An 18,215-nucleotide genomic window follows, 5' to 3' on the forward strand; every position below is an offset into this window, starting at 1 on the left:
TTAGTTGTCATCCTGGGTGCCGTTGATTGGCTCCATTTGAGGTTCCTCAGGTTGACCCACAGGAGTAGCAGAAGGACCCCCATATTCTGGGACCTCAGAAGTTTCCATCATGTTCCTGCGTGGTTTTCTGAAGCTCCCGCCTCCACTACGCCTTAGTGGACTGCTGAAAGATGAGTCACTGCCACGCCTGAGGAACATACAAGGAGATAAGAAACCACACATCTACAAACATACCTCTTTCAATTGTGCAAACCTATGTCTCTGAATGTGCATTACTGTAGAACACAAAACGGAGGATGTCAAAAAATGGGATTCTGACTTCACATACATTACAGAAAGGGGTCACTGCAGAACAACCTGAGTTTGCTCCTGAGTGAAGACACTTCTCTGCTCAGGGCATTAGTGGTCTCGATGGCCTCATTCAGCTCTTTCTGAAGTTTACGACGAGCAGCAGTGGCACGCTGAGTCTCCTCGTCGCTCTCCTCCACCTGTATCTTCAGCTGCCTTGCTCGCAGATTTGCTTTCTCAGCCTACAATGTGGATGATGTCAGTCAGAGTTTTCAGTGTCATGAAGAAGACATAGGACCTCAAATGCTTTACATGAATCCTTCATACCTGGTCCTTAAACTGCTCCATCTGTTTTCGTTCATCCTCTATCTGATTCATCAGTTCCTTTAGTTTCTTGTCCTTCTGCCGCATGGCCTTGGCAATCGCCTGTCTCTCCCTGGTGAAAGAAACTAGTTGAAAATCCATCTGTCTTTACAGCCAAATCTATATTAACACTGATGATCTCACCTGCTCTCATGGTCCAGTTGGTCCTCCATTTGTTGTAACTTGGTGTCTAGGACAGCTACAGAGGCTCGTTGCTTGGACTTGACCTGTCCCTCCATCTCCAGCTGCTTGGCCCTCAACTCTTTGTTCTGCCTCTCCATCTGCTGCCAGCCACTCTCGTTCCTCTGAGCATTGGAGCGTTCAATTTGCAGCTCATTGGTCAGTTGATCCACCTAGTTATAGATAATATGATCTGTGGTCTGGTATCACCTTGAAAGAACACCTTCACTACAGCATTGAAGTGGATGAATGGCACAATACCCCAATTACCTCCTGCACACTTCTCCGCAGTCTCTCACTGAGCGTCTCCGTGTTCGCCTGTTCCTCATCAAGCTCCTCTTCCAACTGTTGGATTTTGGCTTCCAGGCGACGTCTCTCATCAGACATGCCGGATCTACCAGTGGATAATCATTGCATATGGTGTTATTTCAGTTTAAGCCTAATTTTTTCATTTTGCAAATACTAATCCTCAACTTACTTTCCAAACGAGCCACTTGCTATCTCCCCCGCTATCTCATCTCTCTCTCGTTCAGCTTGTTTGCGAGCTCTCTCTGCTGTAGCCAGTTCCTACAAAGGCAGTGACATTACAGTTGTATAGCAAGATATTTAAACTCATTTCCATCAACCACTTGATATCATGTATACCTCATGTAAGTGTAAGATTTCTGCCTCCATGGCTCTGGCCTTTCTCTCATATTCTCTTGCATCAGAAAGAACTTCCTTGTGGGACGCTCGCGCATCTTCCAGCTCCCTCTGGGAATCTTTCATCTGTGTCTGTCATGGGGAAGACAACTAACATAGATGAATGTTGAAAGGCTTGGGAAACTAAAATAATTTGAAGGTTTGACCTTCTGACCTGAGTCTTGCGGAGTTGTTTAATGGCCTCGTCCCTCGCCCTGTTGATTGTGTCAACTTGGTCTTCAAGGTCCTGCAAATCCCCCTCAAGTTTCTTCTTGGCAGCTGCCAGTGAAGTTCTCATCTTCTGCTCATCTTCTAGCTCAGTCTCAAGCTCACGTACCTTTGTGCCAAGTGGGTAAATATAAGAGAATAATTGCTATTGCTGATTGGGGGAGGGGGATCATTGAGCAACAAAAATCAAAACAATAGATTTCTTATCTTCACCTGCTTGAGCAACTGTTTCCTCTTCTCTTCATTTTGCTCCTCCCTGCCCTGCAGGTCTCTTTGAAATTGGACTTTGAAGGCCTGCATATTAACTTCCAGATGGAGTTTAGCATCCTCTGCAGTCTGTAATTCATCCTCAAGTTCCTCCATCTGAATTGTCATCTCTTCCACTTGAGCCTCCAATCCACGTTTGGCCTTCTCCAGCTCATGGACCTTTTATTGTATTTTTATATGCAACCTTTAGTAATCTAATTTCAGACAACAGCATCTCTAAGTTGACTAAGAACTACTGTCCAACTTTCATGTTACCATAAATCACTACTCACATTTCTGCCCACGTCATCCTTTGAACTGATCAGATCTTCCATCTCAGTCCGAAGTGCCTTATTAAGTTTCTCTAATTCTCTTAAGAAACTCTGAGATTCTTCCAGTGCTCGATTCAGGACCAAACATTTAGTCTCCTTCTCCCGTGCCTCTGCCTCTGCACAATCACGCTCTTGAGCATACTTGCTGGAGATGGTTTTCTCGTCAGAAAGCATCTTAATGAGAGGAAAAAAAAATTAGTTGCAGAAATTCTACTGTGGAATTTAGAACAAATTAGTTGAGAAACAGAAGTGAAACCTGGTCAAATTTCCGTTGTTTCTTCTCTAGATTTGAAACCAGCTGTCTCTGGTTGTCCAGGTCCACAAGCACATCCTCCAACTCTTGCTGAAGATGATTCTTGTTCTTCTCCAGCTTGTCATAGGCTGCAGTTTTCTCTTCGAACTCTCCATTTGTGGCCTCCAGATCCCTCTGTATTCGTCTCTTGCTTTCTTCAAGCATTTGGAAATTGCTGGAGTACTCATCCAACTTCTTCTTTGCATCTGACAACTATTGTAGAAACAAACTTAATTAAACTTCATTTATACATTTTTATTTTGGCACAACTGATTGCCATATGCAGAGATGCTCTATGAAATGATCTTGGTGTTCTTTGCAATTATGCAAGACTGACCTGCGTGTTAAGGCTGGAGACCTGTCTCTCCACGTTCCTTCTGGCTTCTGCCTCTTCCTCCATTTGTTCCAGCAGACTGTTTCGTTCATCCTCCATTTGACGTAGCCGAGTGGAAAAATTAAGTTTTTGACGGGTCTCCTCACCAAGCAACTCCTAAATAGGTAGACCGTCTAAACATTAAGTGTCAAGTGCTTCTCAAAATAGGTATTACAACTTTTGATGGCTGTCACAATTCTTTAGATCTGTGGCTTTTTTAAACCCCAATTATGATGACCCCACTGGGTGTTGACCCCCTTTCCAAAACATGAAGGTAGCTATATATTTTCATGTAAATAACTATTTAAGTGAATTTTTTTTAAATAAAAATGTGTAAAATATTATCTTGCTTTATTTGACTTTCTATTTGTTTCTTTTTTTTAAATATCTTATCTGACAATAAAATAGAACTATAAATTAGAAAAATTATACAACCTGTGTATCCTTGAGCTGTGAGTTGAGGCTGGCAACATCCTTACTCAGCTTGATGTTCTTGCTCTCTGCCTCATTGAGGATGCTATTCACATTGTTATACTCCATCTGAGAGATTTTACAAAAGACATCCATCAGGAAGTTCTGTACAGAAACCTTGCATTGTTTCTATGGTAATATTTTCAAAGTGTTTATTCAGAGGATATGTCTGAATGTAAAACGCACAGTCAGTTTAGACACTGCATCTCCAAGGTCTTCCCTCTTCCTCTCGCTGTCATTGAAGCGAGTCTGAAGGTCAGCAAGCTGGGTCTCCACCTTCTTCTTCTTCTGTTCCACATCCTGCTTTGCATTGCCCAGCGAGTGAAGGTCTCCATTCAGATCTACAACCTCCTTCTCTAGAACTTGTTTCGCCTTCTCCAGACTGGCCTTGGCCTGTGTTTCAGGTTCGGAAATAGAAATGTATTTACCTTTAATCATTTTGCAGACCTTATATCCAAAGGATTAACAGACGAAAAAACAATATGAGATAGAAAACTATATTAAAAAGCTAACCATGTTAAAAGTACAAAAAACAGTTATTGCATGTGCACTTCAAAGTTAAGCAGTTTTCTTACCCGTTTGGATTGCTCTAGCTGTTGGCTAAGGTCATTAACAGCCTGAGCATGTTTTTGTTTCATTTCTTGCACTTGAGCCTCATGGCTTCGGCCTTCATCTTCTATCAACTTTTTCAGCATGGCCACCTCCTGCTCTCTTTTAGCCCTGTCCAAGAAAGATACTAAGATCTAGTTTATCATATCTTGATTTGTAAATGGTAAAAAGGTAATAAATGACTATTTGAAAGTTACATATTTAAATAATCACCGTAGCTCTTGTTGCACTGCTGTGGTGTCTAGTGTGTCCTCCAGTTCAGTCCTCAAGGCCGACAGCTCTTCTTCCAGCTCCTTTCTGGCCTTTTCTGACTTCCTACAAGCCTCCTGTTCAGCATCAAGTTCATCTTGAAGCTCTGAGACAAATCCTTCCATTTCCTGTATCTTTTTCAGAGCATTGCTCTTCTGAGCTGATTCTTCTTCCACGCTGGTCAATATACAGATGGTCTGGTTACAATTTACAATGAGCAGTAATGCAATGCCTTTAAACAGTCATTTATGATGCAAGTAACAATATACCATGCCTGAAGTTCCTGAATTTCCCCTTCACTTCTAGCTTGTTGCGTCTTGAACTCTGCTATCTGGGTCTGCAGGTCCTTTAGTTGTTCCTGTACATCATTATACTCGGTCTCCAGTTTACGTTTGGCTTTCTCTACGTCCTGTCGACTCTTCTCTTCCTTCTTCATTCGAACTGTATAGACACACAGAATACTGCTTCACATTGTTTACTACATTATATGATTTGACAGATTGAAAGTGACCATGAAAAACCTTCAAGATCTGAAATCATAGATTCGTGTTTAGCCTTCAGCTTAGCCAAATTGTTGGATTTTTCTTCCTCCTCAGCAAGGTTGGAGCAAAAGTCAGCTAACCGATCCTCCAACTGTTGCTTCTCCTAAATACACAGAAGCAGCAGCCATATTACTCAGATCTGATATTTGTTTTCCATAAAAAAGAACGATAATCATCCAAATAAAACTATCATCTGGTCAAACCTTCTGCAACTTGCTGTTTTGATCCTCCACAATGAGGAGATCTTCCTCAAGTTTCTTAATCTTCCCATCCGCGGCGCCACTTTCCAGGTGAAGCTTCTGTCTGGTATCTTCTTCTTTAGACAATTGGTTCTCTAAATCCTACACATAGCAATAGAGGAGTATAGGTTTCTTATTTTCTTTACCCAAATCTTATGAGAAAGAAAATATAGTTTTTTTTTTAAAAACTATTTTCAATAAGATAATAATCTTATGTTTGTGACACATTACAGTCTCATTATTGTTATTCCACTTGTTCATTAGTCTGTGATAATTGATCACTGCTTAACCTTTAGTTGTTGTTGCAAATTCGCCTTCTCTTGCTGAACGACTTGGCTTCGCTCCTCTTCCTCTTCAAGTCGAGCCTCCATCTCATGCAGCACGTCTTCCAGCTCTTGCTTCTTGGCCTCCAGCCGTATTCTCACCTCCTCAGATTCTGCATAAAGCTCCGCCTCCTCCTGGAGCTTGGTCTGTAGTTGGTTCCTCTCCTCCACCACCTATTAAATATAAAATACACATACACACTCTAGTCATTTGTGTGTACTGATAATGAAGCACATATGGATCAGTTTGGATCACATATGCTTCCGCTCTTGTACCTGGCAGTGTTTCTGTGTGATCTCCTTTAGTTCAGTTTCAGACTTCTGGGCAATTTCTTTGGCTCTCTGAAGCTCCTCCTCCTTTTCATTCATCTCCTCGTCTTGACGAGTCACCTGAAGCAGGGGTTTGACCTAAACGAAAGCGTAAATTGATCACAAAATGACCACAATGGTATTTAAATGTACATGGATATGTGGTGTTGTGTTTTGCACGCACTTTAGTGAAAAGTCTCCACCACTGCCAGTTCTTGAGTGTCAGATAAACAGCGCAGTTCCTCTGAATCACTTTCATGGCTGTTAGCTGATTTTGTTTCCTGCTGAATGCCCTGTAAAATTTTGATTTTAGAAACTTCAAATTTGCACTATTTATAACATCTTTAGCCACAATGTAACTACAATTGAAGTAAATACAGTGCAAGAAGATTCAAAGGTAGATGGTTGGTTGCAATTATTTAGCAAGAACTCACTTTCTGCTAAGAAAGCCACGGGCCTGGGCCTGAAAGGCAATTATGATAATGGTCAGTTTCAGGTCACGTTCTTCCTCCAGCTGTGCCAACACTCCTGTACGGAAAAATATCTTGCTCAGACCAATCCGGTACAGGTTGGGGTCCAAGTCAAGATGTTTGATCTGATGATTAAAAAGTAGGAAGAAGTTGTCATCAAGGTACAATAGGTTGAAATAAAATTTCAGTACAGTATAATATATATTTTGCTCAACTCACCATAAGGGTACTGGCTTGTTTTCCATCCATGAACCCTTTAGGAATAGAGCCGGCAGCTAGGACCTCATAGCTAAAAAACGATCAATAATTTTAATCGGTATTTTGCTTCATTGGAAACATCCAAATGTACGGAACCCTATATTTGAAATGATCAAGTATGCGTTTCAGAAATTACTCACCGCTGGCGGAACTCGTGAAAGACGATGCGATTGGGGAAGCCCTGGCGACAGATGCGGATCCCTTCCAGTACACCATTACAGCGCAGCTGCTCGAGAACCAGGTTGGCATCTATCTTGCCAGCCTTAAGACAAAAACAGTGAAAAAAACTATTTTACTATTACTTTTACTGTATATATAAAATTCTCTTTCATTTTTACTTACTATACTTTTGAACTTTTAACTGGATTAAATGTATTACTAGTTTAATGCATACTCGCGGCATAAAGATGATAATCCATGTTTGAATCCCATATTACACACAAATCATTTGAAAGCTGCTCTTGTCTACATTTAGTTTTACCAGTAAATACAGATTTGAAACCCTATATTCTGATATTTGCTGTGGCATACCCTTTTTTCGTGGTTGGGAATGATGCAGCGTACAAAGTTTGGTTGAGTGTTATGGAGAGTCGTCATGAGCTTGCCAAGAGACTCTTTATACAGCTGTCCTACGGTGCGGAACATGCCTTTCTTGGACTTGGAAGCAGGACCTGCGCTATCAGACTTAGCCATTTTAGCCATGGTTTCCAAACCCACCACACGGTCCACTATATGGGAACAAAGGGATTTCTTTCAAAAATGCATTTTAGACTATTTTAAATCATATGAGAAAATGTAAAGCTTCCTTTATACAGCATACATTATTCTCTTTCTGCTTAAACAGACAAATAGATGTGAATCATGTTATTAGGTCTATTTTTCCCAACAAAGACTCACACTCCTTCCAAACGTCCTGCACAAAAGCACTGGATGAGTTACTCAGTAGGGCTGTAACATTGTCATTGAGTGGGTCCATGTTTTTCGTCAACCAAGATGTGGCATTATAATCCACCTAATTCAAATTAAACATTAGTATTAGATTAGTCATAACTATATATATATATTTTCCCCATAATGTTAAGCACTTCTACTGCTGCTTTGCTATGTTCAGATAGATAGATGGATGTTGAAAACAGTTGAGCAGTCAATTTTGATGTATTTAATTGATTAATAAAAGCATTCATTTTTGTTAAAAATACCTTGCCAGCATAGTGTTGCACAGTAAAGAAAGTCTTCTCCTTTAGATTCTTGGGTTTGGAGAATTTGCAGTGGCTTGAGTGAGTGTTTGTGAGTTTTTCGACAAAAGAAACATCGGTTGCCTTCGGAAACCAGCACTCCTCGTCTAGCAGAGCTAGGATACCTGGGGGATTGTTCTATAAGGGAGAACCAAAATAAATGACATAACTGAGTAACTTTTACAGATGATGAAAGATTATTAGCTTACACTTAAAATCTATGAATGGTGTTGTTAATAAACTGACTGGTCTCTCAATGAGCTCAATGCAGGGCTGGAGGTCTAGGCCAAAGTCAATGAAATTCCACTCAATGCCTTCCTTCTTGTACTCCTCCTGCTCCAGGACGAACATTGTGTGATTGAAGAGCTGTTGCAGTTTCTCATTGGTGTAGTTGATGCACAGCTGCTCAAATGAGTTATCCTGTGAAAAAGAGGGGAAAATGAAAGCCTCAAGTTTTGAAAGTTCATGTTTGGATTTTATAAGACTTTTACCATGTCAGACTCACCTCAAAAATCTCAAACCCAGCTATGTCTAAGATTCCCAGAAAAGAGGCTCCCTGGCGCTTTGTCTTATCTAGAGCCTTGTTGACTCGTGCCAAGATCCAGCGAAACATACGATCATACATGGCCTTGGCCAAGGCTTCCACTGCAAAGTCAGCCTGATAAATGGACATAATATAATATTATATAAATTCACATATATTAAATATTACAAGAACGTGTCCATCTTCTTTTGTATTACCATTTCACAAATAATTGTCTTTTTGTTCACTTTAGATTAGGGTCCAATTCTCACAACTAATTAACAATTATTTTGTATTTTGCCTCAATAAACTACTGCTTATTAATAGTTAGTAAGGTAGTTGTTAAGTTTAGGTTTTGGGTAGGATTGAGGGATGAAGAATACGGTCATGCAGAATAAGGCATCAATGTGTGCTTTATAAATACTAATAAACATGCAATATCCTAGTAATATGCATGCTAATAAGCAACTAGTTAATAGTGAGAATTGGACCATAAACTAAAGTGTTACTATATTTTTGATTACTAGTATAATAATAACAATACCCAAACAGAACAAGTAAAATATCTAATCACATGATCCTATAACAGTAATGTATTATAGTTGCTGTCCTGTGTAAAAACATGAGTGGAATTGTGTTTTAGACCAGACGTGGAATGCCGATTGAGTGTGACCTGGACGCACAAGTGGTGAGATACTTTGATAATAATATGATCGTGCCAGAAGAATAGGGTGACAGCTTTATTATGTCTGGCCTCTGTAACATCTCAGTGAGCTTTTATTACATTTTACGCATGCAAGGTTTTTCTGACATATCAGCGTGGACCAGGATCTTTTGGAAAATGTTAGTGTGGGCAGAGAGTGTTTTGAAATGCCATTTTCCAATGTAGACAGCCATAATGTGGTAATGCACCTGTTCTTTGGTCTGTGCCTTCTGTACCAACTCTCGCCCTACTTTAATGCGAGGAGTGAGGATGGCTTTGGTGAAGTCAGTCACATTAATCCCCTGCAGATGGCACACTTTCTGTGCAGCTGGTGGATACATTTAACACAACATTTAAGCATTTTGTTTCAGCCTGGTAACGGACAAGAGCAACATTACAGATTAATCCTGTGATTGTTTACCTGTGTTGTCTGGCATGCTGGCCTGCTCTTGGTTTTTCTCTGCTTTGAACTCAATGTTTCCTAGTTGCAGCACAGTAGAACATACTTTCAACATGCCTAAAAGAAACGCAACACGTCATGTAAAACAGCACAAAATGATTGGAGGTAATGTTATAATCGGCAAAGTTTTGTTAAATACCTATTCTTTCCTCCTCATTGAAGCCCAGGACCTCCATGGCCTCCAGAGTCTCAACCAACATCTCATCATCTTGCTGGTTTTGTACCTGCATGTGCCCAGCCACCAGGAAACGGTAGTTACCAAAGTCTTCTAGCAAGAGCTCGTCTGTGGAAGAAAATGATTGCTAGTGGTACAGTATGTCTAGACAACACTCCAACTGTCACAAACTAATTATCTGCTTTTTGCCGAATCTGTATTCTTTAATGTAATTATACAAGATTTAATAGGCAGTTGTTCGAAATTCTTGGTGCTCACCTCGCATTTTTTCCACTGCTCCAGCCACCATGTAGTAGAAGATGTGGAAGGATCTTTCGATTTTGGCCTGTCGGATAGACCGAGACTTTTCCAGGAGGTCTGGATTCATTAAGACATTAAGGTGAAAATGAATGTGCTTAAATGTATGGTGTAAAATTGCTAATTTTTTGAAATGTTTGTTCTAATTGATATTTATATCAAACTCTTCATAAAGTTAAAGATAAATTGGAAGGGCTTATTAGGATACAGGTTTCAATGTTTGCTCCAACGATGTAGCCAGTGTTGTCAAAGTTGATTTTAATAAATTTACCCTGAGAAGTTAAAAACAAATTTTTTTTATACTAATGTTGATTATAATGATAATCAAGAAACATTCAATACCATAACAATGAACTGTTAACTCACAAATCTTGAGGAATTATCATTTTTGATGGTTTTTGCATTTCCAAATGCTTCCAGAATGGGATTGGCCTGCAGTAGCTGCTTCTCTAGCTCCCCCTGGACAAACAAAATGTCATATTTTGTAATTCAATGCTGTCAAACCAGTAACTACTAAGCATAAAATATACCAAAAAGCTATTCTAATGTACTTTACATATTATGTAGTAAAGTTGTAATTGAAATTATTCAACTATTATTGCAAATCAAGTTCATTGACAAAATGTACAGACTTTCAGCTGTTTGAAGAGAAGAGAGAAAACTAATTTACAAGAAAAAATGTAAACCACACACACTGCTTCATTTTTAGCAGTGGGTGTACTAAATACTTTAAAATACTTTACAAGCTTCAGCTTCCTCGTTTTCTCCTAGAATTTCCTGATACTTTAATGAATCCATCTTGCCTTCCACGCAAAGCATCCCCAGAGCATCACCATGCTGAACTGTAGACAGTGCTCTTTTCAGCGTATGCTTCATTCTTCTTCATCCAGACATACCGCTGATCCATAGGGCCGAAATGTTACAGTTTTCGCTCCACATAACACAATCCCAAAACATCTGTGCCTATTTATATGATTTTGAGCTAATTAGATCCAACTTTTCTTGTGCTTATCTTGTGGTGTACATCTTCGTCTGTTCGAGTTCTGAGATGTTTGATACGTGCCATACTGTGCAAGCTGAAGCCTGGTTCCACTAAGTCTTGCAAGCCAAACCACTTGAATTATTTTTTGTGTTGAGCTATTTCAATTACTTTTGTTTGATTTGTTCATTGCAAACAGTTAAAAGTCTGTCAATAAACCTGATTTGCAATGGGGGTTGTAACCTTGATTACAACTGTATGTATTATGTGCTATTAATGAAAGTAAAAGACCATTTTAGGTATTGGTTATGCTTAATGCTTATTGATTGACATGTAAAAAAAGACAAGGACAAAGACATCAACATCCAAAATGTATATGCTCAAGAAGCTCAGATACTCACATATGCTAACTGGGGTCCTTTTTGTTGCTAAATGGAGGCAAATAATGAAGAAGTTAAAATGGAAAAGTGCAAAGTATGACTCTAGTTTGAAGGTTCTAGGAATTATTGTAGGAATTGTCTCGACAGCAATTCTATTAATTATTGTGTCCTAGATGTGCAGTGATTGTTTACTTCAGATCTGCATATTCTGTGCAATATTGCAAAAGAGAATCCAACAGTTGTGTTTTGTTTGATAAATGCACAGCCACTAAAAATCACAAAGCACATGCAGAAGCACGTCTATATGGACAAAACTGTAAATGAAACCACCACCTATATATATATATATATATATATATATATATATATATATATATATATATATATATATATATATATATATATATACTGTATAGTAGCATTAATGTACTGCACCATGAAATGTTTAAACACCTTGTTTAGTGCTGAAGAGTTTTTTATCCTATCACAAAGATGTGACTATTATTCTAACACTACACTGTTATCAAATTCGTAACATTAACAAAGATAAGCAAAGCAAACATACTGTAACAGATAGCCTACTGTTTGAAGTATTAAATGTCAATGGGTTAAATGATAAAGTTTGAACTCACAGAGCCGGCGTCTCTCTTCCCCTTGTGTGATGATGCCACAATAGCGAGGTACTGGATGACTTTTTTGGTATTTTCCGTTTTGCCTGCACCTGACTCGCCACTATTAAACGTACATAAATAATGCTGTCATGCTTCACATAATCATTTGCATAATAATTTACATATCAGACTGGTTTGCAAATATAATGATATTGCGCATATAATTGTATTATTGTTAGGGCCCATGTGATATTTGAGCAGTCAAACTCAAGCTTGCAAATTCTTGCAAATCTATCTGCTGATCACATCTTTACTGAATGGTGCCTCACAGACACAATGGATGGGCTGCCAGCGAAAATGAGTGCTTGAGCCTAAATGCTTTACCACTAAAGAACTTGTCTTATAAGGCCTCTAAATATCACATTAATGGATACAAATTTTATTTTATTTAAATAACATGTTGGATATTTAGAACTCACGTGCAGAGAATAGACTGGTCCTCACGCTCTGTGGAGGAGAAAAAAAAAACAGAAACATTTGAACTCAGTACAAGGACAGGGCAAGAACTGCATGAATTGTCACAGTTAAGAACCTGAACGAGATTAACAAGGGGCCAGGCTGTCTAAACACAAACTCCACAATTGTTCACTGAAGGTCCCCACCTCCAAAATCTTACATATATTAAATTGAGTACAGGGTGAGATTAACTTCAGCTCTTCCTTCCAAAAATAGCTGTTAAAAAAATTCAATGAGAAAGGAAAAGGCCCCATGTATGGCAATTTTGATGGCTGTAATCTGCAGCCTGTGAGACGCAGAGCCCGACACACACTCTCCAATACACAGCTGGCTGAGCTGGACTGAATAACTATAAAACATGAATCATCTTCATTCTTCATTGCCGTGTGCAAATACACAACATAGAAAGCATTACGTTTGGCAAGAAAAACATGATTTTGTGGATGAGAGACCAAAATGGTTATTGCTAGTATTAAGCCTGTTCATTTTACTAACTGTTTGTATTCCGTGAGTTCAGACTGGTGGTCACCTTGCAGCATGTTTCTATAGGCATTATCAGCGACGGAATAGATGTGGGGAGGAACCTCATGACGCTTCTTCCCCTTGTACATCTCAATGATCTTCTCAGAGTAGATGGGCAACATCTTATAGGGGTTCACCACCACACAGAAGAGGCCTGAGTACGTCTGAAGAGTTTACAATAGAAATATCAAATATATGTTCAAGATTTAGGTCAGAAAGCTGCAATATTATTATACATTTTATATAAACTGGTACAAATGTCTTTTTTTCCCCCTCATACTATCAGGGGTTTCAATCTTTTTGATACCAGGGATCCCCACATATGAAATATAAAGCACCTACTGCATATATGGTCATGTATAAAGACTCATGCTACCGTTTGGGGTCTGTAAGATTTTTTCAAAGAAATTAATTATTTTATTTATTTATACTCTTATAAATTGGTTAATAAATACTTAAAAATGCTGTTCTTTGGAACTTTCTATTTAACTAAGAATCCCTAATAAAAATATATATTTCACGGTTTCCACAAAATATGAAGCAGCACTACTGTTTTCAACATTGATAATAATAAGAAATGTTTATTGAGCTCCACATCTGTTTATTAGAATGATTTCTGAAGGATCATGTGACACTGAAGACAGTTAACCATTTATGAAAATATATCAAATCTGGATATTTTGTATTAAAATATTTACGTATTGCACTGTTAAATGTATTAACAGAGAGAAACATTAAATTAGATTTGTCTAAAGCTCTTCACTAATGTTTTCTGCAAACATTTAGACAAAACGTGTACCCTATTTTGAAAACACTTATGACAAAGATATGATCAAGAATAAAAAGGTATGCGGTTTCTTCCAACTGAATAAGGTGAAGTTTGAATGCACTTACATAAATGAGACCTGAGAAATACCTCTCCTTGAGGTTGTGCAGCACTGAGGCCTCATTCAAGCAGGTCAGCGCAGCCATGTCTTCAACCTTGTTGAACTTTGGTGGATTCATTTTCTGGATGTCATCTTTTTTGACAGTCACCTTCCGTCCATTGTCGAGCTCAACCACCACCTCATTCTCTGTCTCTTCTTTGATGCTGGCAGACTGAAAACCTTCCTTTTCTGAGGGTATCCACACCATCTTTTTGGTCGACCAATCGGCCTGGGCCACCCCACTGTTTTTGAATTCACTGTCAAGGAACAGGAACTCTCTGCTGTCTTCGTTGTCTGGTTGCATGGTCATGTTGAAGGATTTCTGTAAGTTATTCTGTGAAGTAATGAGAACTGTGTTTTATCTGTCTGTATTGGCTCCTTTGACACTGTGATGGATGTGCAAACATAGCGTCATTTAATAGGCAAACCACACAGCCATATCTTTGCCACTCACGGGTCACTTGTTCTATACAGCTATAAACCTGTTGAAAGGTGATAATAAATGCCCCATGATCATCCCTTATATGGAGTGTGTCCAGTAAAAGCTTCCTCACACACCATTGACATACTGGTGTCAATTTATATTAGCCGTTTTGTATTTAGGGATCTGATTTGCATGGCAAATTTTCAGGTCATTTTACAGTAAGTACGTCATAGACATTTATAGAAAATATTTATACTGTTAAATATAATACAATTATGAATGTTACTGATCTCTGCAATTTTCAATAACCCAAACTTTATAAACATTACAAAACTATTTTTCCAATTTCTACTGTTCCAACCTGCTTAAAATATGGCAAATGTAAAATTGTACAGATCAATTAAAAAATACAGTATGCCTTTCTTTTTTGAAGATAAAGTAAAAGATGAATAGGCCTACAAACAAAATATACAGTGTTATACATACACACACACACATATCAAATAAATGAATACTTACAAGCTATGGTAACCTCTTCTTGGTTTTGCAGTGTCAGTATATGCGTAGAGCAAATGAGTTCCTTGAATGAACTTTATTAATTTTGGGGTCTTAATTTATGGACAGCATTAGCTTTGGAGGGTGGAGCCAGTCATTTGGACCAGCCTACAGCTGAATTTATCTGAATAAACTACAAGAGCTATTGGCCTATGCAAATGATGAGGCTTTTCCTCTGAAAGGCATATTTTGTAAAGGTCATTAAACACTAAATGACTATCTGCCTCTGTCAAAGTGCCTTCACTAAAGTCATTATTAAATATTTCTGTTTAACCTGGTGAGTAGCGTGAGTACCTGGTAATTATAGCGCTTATCCAATGGACAAAGTCCGCCATAAAACTCAAGGTAATGTTTATAATTGGTATATTATGGTTACATTTCATGGGTTAACTCAAACAGTTTATTTGACCCTATAGTTGTCTAGAATGGCAAGCCATTTTAACATTTAAACCCGAACACTTACCAGTATCTATTTTCAGGGTGCGTTCATTCAGAATTACCATAAATACGAGATTCCTACTTGTAAAAATTCCGACCCCGAACTCGTAATTACAACTTGTAAACTCTGAATTTTCTGAGAGCTCTGACTTATCATGTGATTCGCTGTACCATTTGACGTCTGCATATTAATTTTGTAGTTGATAGTGTTGCCATAAACATATAATTCCAAGAATGTGAACAGCTCCGAGTCCAAGTCGGACTACACAGTATTACGACATGCTGTGAAGGCAGCAAATGCTGCTAGTAGCCTACTTTTTTTTTAGCTACTTGTGTATTAGTAAAAAAAAAAGTAAAAAAAAAAAAAAAGTAATAGTAGCCTAAATACAGTAGGTTCAGGATATCCTTTGTCCAGGAAGCTACTTGTTACTAATTTAGGCCTACAATTTTTTTTTTTATCTAGTCAAATAGGCTATATAATCAAATAGCCATAGGCCTAGTCACTGAATAGGCCTGATGATCTAAGAAATATAGTAGCCTATCTAATATCAGCTGCTGTTTAAATAGGACAGGACACATTTCAGTTAACCTTACCCAGCAGGTTGATTATATTAGTTCATTTTTTACAAAAAATACTATTTTATTTTACTCAGCCACGGCTTGCCACATTGTTGTGTGTGACTCCTGTTACGTCAGTTATTAAATTGAAGTAACAGCGCCCTCTATGCTTCATCTCACATGTCACACTTCCATACAGGTCCATGTATCACCATAACACACAGCAGTGGTTATGAAACGGAGGCAGTATAAACCCAGCACGTTATAACAGATCCTTCCTGCGGCGAATGGGTATTGACAGTTTCTGCAGTTTGGACGGTTCTGATCCGTTTTGGGTAAGTAAATAAACAGTTCTATCGTCATGAACTATGTTTTACTGAAGATATTGTTTTCAACAGATTGCCATGGTTTGCCGGGTTATGAGACCCTGGCTGTGTCTCAAAACATAGCGAACTCTCTACATAGACAGCATTTTTTTGTGCGTCTTAGGCGCGTTTGAACGTCCGTTTCGAGGGCCAGATAATTTCCGGGCATCAAATGCTCTCGTGAAGAGTTCACTTCGGATTGAATGCGCCTATAACGCCGAATAATGCTGTCAAGGTAACGTTGGTTAGGCACTAGGCAGCTCACTAGGTTTTGAGACGCAGCCACTGCTGCTAAGCTAACCGGTTAGCCACACAGCAAACTACCATACGCAGTGTCCGGAGACTTGCATTATGTAGTGTTGATATTCCTCTATGCCAATCTAACCGTTGCATATAACAGCGATTTATTACACGGACACCTGCTCAATGTGTGTCTTTATCGCCATGTGCAGCTTAAGAGTTAACTTCTCACTGCTCTGACTTGTTTTTGTTGAGCTTATTCCTCTCACACCAGACAGTATCCTTTTAACTAACGTTAGAGAACTTGTCATTATTTGTCATATTTAGAAAGAATGAAGCTTTGTTTGTTTGTGGAAGGTCTGACTAGACTAACAGTATTAATTGTAGTCTGACAGGTTTAGACATTCAATTTGTCCTTCGGGATCAGAGGGCCAAAGCATTGAATTATAAATCACTCTGACAGATAACATGCATGCCAAGAAAGTGTTACTTCTTTTGAAATGCCCCCAGCTGTTATGTTTACAAAGCCCTTTGTTTGCCCAAGGATTTAATGCAATGAAAGATTTCCAAGTTTGTAAATATATTAATACTGATTTAAGTCATAGGGTGAAATAGTAACAATACAGGAAATATATATACATATTTTACATAAACAAATACAATTATTTAGAAACAAATGATCACAACCATATTATGACATTATTTTAATGGCAAGTCAGCACATTTGAACTCTTTACTCTTAAAAAGTTTTACTTATTGTTTTACGCACAGTCCCCTGAGCTCCCCCCCTAATTTTTGCATTTCGTAAGTTGATTTTTTATCTTATTTATTTTTTACCATAATTGAAAAAAAAGAAAGAATAATAGTACAAATAATACTTCTATATGGTATTTAAATTATTTACAATTTAAATAACTTATTATTTTTTCACGTTTTTCCTTGTCATAGTACTAGGAAACTGAGGGGGAAAAGTGTAGCTTTTTTGTTTTGCTTATTGTTTTTTCCTTATTATTTATTCAGTAAATTTAACCATCTTTTTTTATTACTGTAAATTAAGTGCAACAAAAACTGCCATGACAAATACAATAAAAAAATTATAAATGTTTAAATTATATTTTAGCCTGATTCTTCATGTTGTTGTTTTTTTTAAGTGCTGTGTTCAGTTCTTATTAAAGTATATGTATGTAGCTTTTTTGTTATACTTTCTGGAATAACTTTGCTATAATTCAGAAAATTCAAATATATTATCATTTGCTTGCTTTAATCAAAAATATTTGTTTTTCCTTGTTACAGTAATGTGAATTTGGGGGTGAAATATGTTCTTGACAGGTTTTGAAAGATTCACATGATTGTTGTCATTACAGATACAATTATGGCAATGCTGTTCAAATGCATTTAGTTCAATAGCTCAAATGTCAAGAAAATCACATTTCATGTCCTGTTCTTGAGAATTTAGCAGAGTAGCCTTTTTTTATTGATCTATTATTCTCTTGCACATATTGATCTATTTTTCCTCCTCAGAGACAGGATTATGGGAAGAGATGCTCCCTACAGAGAACAATATTATATTTTCTTTGTAAGAAAAGGTTTAGTTAGTTTTTTAGGCATGTCACTTCTTAAAGGAGACTTTTTTTTTTTTGTCAAGAAGCTGAAGACTTTCATCCCTGCTCTATTGCACAGAAAAGATCCTTGACTTTGGTTCTCTGAAAGATCTGCTCAAGAGTTCTGGTGTGTTTGTTCCTTGCACACATCATTGGGTCTTTGTGTGCTTTACCATTCGGCCAAGAGCTCTTTGCCTACTCCAGTTGTTACTTTGTTTCTAAGTTTCATCCAAAGAATCTCCAAAGATGTAGAA

At 38.0% G+C, this 18,215-nt stretch overlaps 2 protein-coding genes and 1 long non-coding RNA gene across 4 annotated transcripts in view; 2 read left to right on the plus strand and 1 right to left on the minus strand.

Moving 5' to 3' along the window:
* On the minus strand, nt 1-14,778 carry myh11b (myosin, heavy chain 11b, smooth muscle; the record flags this gene model as incomplete). Its single annotated transcript, XM_079622965.1, has 42 exons — nt 14,724-14,778; nt 13,749-14,114; nt 12,862-13,018; nt 12,296-12,323; nt 11,838-11,937; nt 11,227-11,253; nt 10,213-10,305; nt 10,055-10,118; nt 9,808-9,906; nt 9,514-9,657; nt 9,336-9,431; nt 9,124-9,242; nt 8,194-8,346; nt 7,935-8,108; nt 7,653-7,826; nt 7,351-7,465; nt 6,985-7,181; nt 6,594-6,715; nt 6,415-6,484; nt 6,160-6,320; nt 5,910-6,018; nt 5,693-5,824; nt 5,384-5,590; nt 5,058-5,195; nt 4,834-4,957; nt 4,582-4,753; nt 4,277-4,489; nt 4,030-4,174; nt 3,641-3,847; nt 3,419-3,523; nt 2,948-3,100; nt 2,575-2,823; nt 2,280-2,492; nt 1,954-2,166; nt 1,688-1,849; nt 1,477-1,605; nt 1,310-1,398; nt 1,102-1,225; nt 796-1,004; nt 616-724; nt 358-530; nt 1-187 (listed from the first exon to the last, which is right to left on the minus strand). Exons 2-42 carry the CDS (start codon nt 14,088-14,090, stop codon nt 1-3), a joined length of 5,997 nt encoding a protein of 1,998 aa, XP_079479091.1. The 5' UTR covers nt 14,091-14,114; nt 14,724-14,778.
* LOC307004078 lies at nt 9,563-11,526 on the plus strand. The gene is made up of 3 exons (XR_013798907.1): nt 9,563-9,682; nt 9,832-9,928; nt 10,618-11,526. It is a non-coding gene; the product is annotated as an uncharacterized lncRNA (long non-coding RNA).
* The window catches only part of abcc1 (ATP binding cassette subfamily C member 1 (ABCC1 blood group)), a 23,275-nt gene continuing 19,145 nt past the window's right edge, over nt 14,086-18,215 (plus strand). Inside the window, exons 1-2 of one of the 2 annotated variants that reach the window (XM_079622975.1) lie at nt 14,086-14,104; nt 15,955-16,090. In XM_079622975.1, coding sequence (XP_079479101.1) covers nt 16,043-16,090 — 48 coding nt within the window. In that variant the 5' untranslated portion in view covers nt 14,086-14,104; nt 15,955-16,042. Of the gene's footprint in view, nt 14,105-15,954; nt 16,091-18,215 lie in introns of those variants that run through there. The other variant, XM_079622976.1, reaches the window with a different exon arrangement.

This window comes from Phoxinus phoxinus, assembly GCF_949152265.1.
Source record: "Phoxinus phoxinus genome assembly, chromosome: 1".
Lineage (NCBI taxonomy): Eukaryota > Metazoa > Chordata > Actinopteri > Cypriniformes > Leuciscidae > Phoxinus > Phoxinus phoxinus.